The following is a 2,307-nucleotide window of genomic DNA, read 5'->3' as shown; positions in this document are numbered from 1 at the left end:
TCCCCACAACATCGTGGCGGGGGCGATGCGAGGTGAAGGAAGGAGAGGGGCTCCCCGCAGCGGGCACGCTCCCGCCCAGCCCATGCCGCTCACGCTGATGGGAATTTTGCCCGTTGAGCTTAACGGTGCGAGAAGGGGCCCCCCCGGCAAACGAAGTGATGTCGTTTCCTTGGCGTTCGCACAGCCTGGGGTCAGCAGGGCGGGTGGCTGATGCCGTGCTTTAACATGTCTGGAAATGCCCAGGCTGCTCGTGATGGGGGAAGAGGCCAAATGAAAAACACCGCTCGCTACAACCATCCGGCTTCATGCGACGTGACAGCAGGGGTGATCACGGTCTCCGGCATCCGTACGTAGCGAGTACCTCTTTGCAATACCAAACACCGGCCTGAGCCTGTCTGACATTGATGTCTTCGTGTTAACATTGCAGTCACTTCATCTCCGCTGAACCCCAGGGCAAACCTCCAGCCGTGTCCAACGTGTCCCGAATGCAGCCCAGCGGCGGGTCGGGTGCTCCCCACCTCTCGGGACCTTCCGCGAAACACACGGTACATACAGATCTACAGCATGAACAGCGGGGAAACCCGCCATGGATGACGGCAGGAACACGGCCTCGACATAAAGATGTCAATAAATGAAAATACAGTCACTGCAACCTTCGTTTTTCTGCAGCTGCGGTCGATGGCACTGCCTGAAGCCCCAGCCCCAGGGGACACGCTGTTCGTAGCAGGGTCTGCCCCACGTCCCAGGATCCATTTCACATAGACACACAACTGAATGGGCATGCAGAATTAACTACACCTCGGCTCCCCTCAGGAGCCCTTCGAGCTTTCCCCCCGCCCCCCGCAGGCCAAATGGAGCTTTAAATCACTCCCTGTACCCTTTATTTTGGGGGCATCGCTGCCATCACAGAAAATTGTTGTGTTTATTTTGTTCCAGAGCCATTTCGTTGACCAGCTGCTCTATGGATGACTGAATGGCGGCCTTCACGAGGGAAGACGCGGTTTCTATGAGGAGCAACTCATACTGCTCCCCAGTTCTGTGTCCCTGGTCACCTGGACCTTTCTCCTCCGCCTGGGGAGAGCCACCAGCCTCGGGGCCCTCTTTTTTACCATAATCAAAGCTCCCACTTGATTTTTTATTCCCTTTTTGTTTATTTCGGTGCAAAACTGGGGACGGCTCATAGGCCTGGTCAGAGTCGGTGTGGTCAGAGTCCTCAGCTTCGGTGATGGTGATGACAATGCCGATGCCGATGCCGGCGCCCGCGTTTGCTTCTAATGTCACCTGATGGCTGGAGCAGCCCTGCACGCTCGCTGCACCATCTTTAGATGCCGACTGACTGGAATCCATTACGGCCTCTTCAGCTTTGCACTCCTCAGGAAGATTTATGCTCTTTTCTGATTCATCCCCTTCAGGCAGCTCTTTGCAGGTATTAGGGGTTTCCTGCAGCTTGGTGGGTTCAGGGGCACTGTCGGCTTCATCCTTGGAAACGGGCACTTCGGGAGCAACTTCCTCGCCTTCCGCATGGACTGTGGTTTGGGGTAGGCTCCCCTCCTGCATTTTTTCCTGGGCTGTTTCATTAACTGTCTCTGAATCGGTTATTTCCGACTGAGCGGTGCACTCCGTACGTTCACCTGCATCAGGTGTGGGCTCTGTCAAGGGCTCGCTCTTCCCAATGGAGTCAGCGCTTTCCTTCGCCGTATCCTGGTCCTCCTCCACGGAGACCGGGCTGAAGGATTCAGACTTGCCCGTCGGAGCCAAACCCTCTGGCTCTTCACTAGCTTTATTCAAAACACTCATCACTTCATTTGCTTGAACACTGCCCTCCGACTCCTCCACCGCTTCAGAGGAGCTGCATTTTTTCTTGCCTCTGGAGAACCGCACACAAGGTATCTTCACCCCGGAGCTCGCCCGTTTCTTTGGGAAGCCTCGCGTGCAGCCCTCCTCAGCATCCGTCTCCAGCTGTACTTGGGAATCAGAGGGCACCTTCTTCCGTGAGGAGCATTTTTGCCTTCTCCGAGGTCTCGCGAGGTTTTTGATGGCTGCCCAGGCTCCTTTGGAGGATCGCGATTGATTAGAAACTTTTGCCTCCCCTTGGTCAGTGCTGACACATTGGCTTTTCTCCTCTAAGGCTCCTTCGCATGCATCCTTCCCAGTCAGCCCCTTCTTACAGGACTTCTTCCGCTTCTTAAAACAGAGCATGGAGGGTTTTTCTGCCTGTTCCTCTGACGGGGAGCCCGTTGCCCCTGTGCTGTGAGTCTCTGCCTCTCTTGGGTTCTCCATTTGAATTTCCTTAGCTGCCTTCGCCAT

The 2,307-nt window shown here is 55.6% G+C and overlaps 1 protein-coding gene across 1 annotated transcript; it reads right to left on the bottom strand.

Annotated features, from left to right (window-relative positions):
- Positions 1 to 903: 903 nt before the first annotated feature.
- Positions 904 to 2,307, bottom strand: AKAP5 (A-kinase anchoring protein 5; the record flags this gene model as incomplete). The annotated part of the gene is made up of 1 exon (XM_082485520.1): positions 904 to 2,307. One exon carries the CDS (start codon positions 2,305 to 2,307, stop codon positions 904 to 906), a length of 1,404 nt encoding a protein of 467 aa, XP_082341646.1.

The sequence above is a fragment of the Vanellus vanellus genome, assembly GCF_965231255.1.
Source record: "Vanellus vanellus genome assembly, chromosome: 6".
Taxonomy (NCBI): domain Eukaryota; kingdom Metazoa; phylum Chordata; class Aves; order Charadriiformes; family Charadriidae; genus Vanellus; species Vanellus vanellus.
Note: the sequence above shows the minus strand (reverse complement) of the source record. Positions and strands in the feature narration are given on the sequence as shown.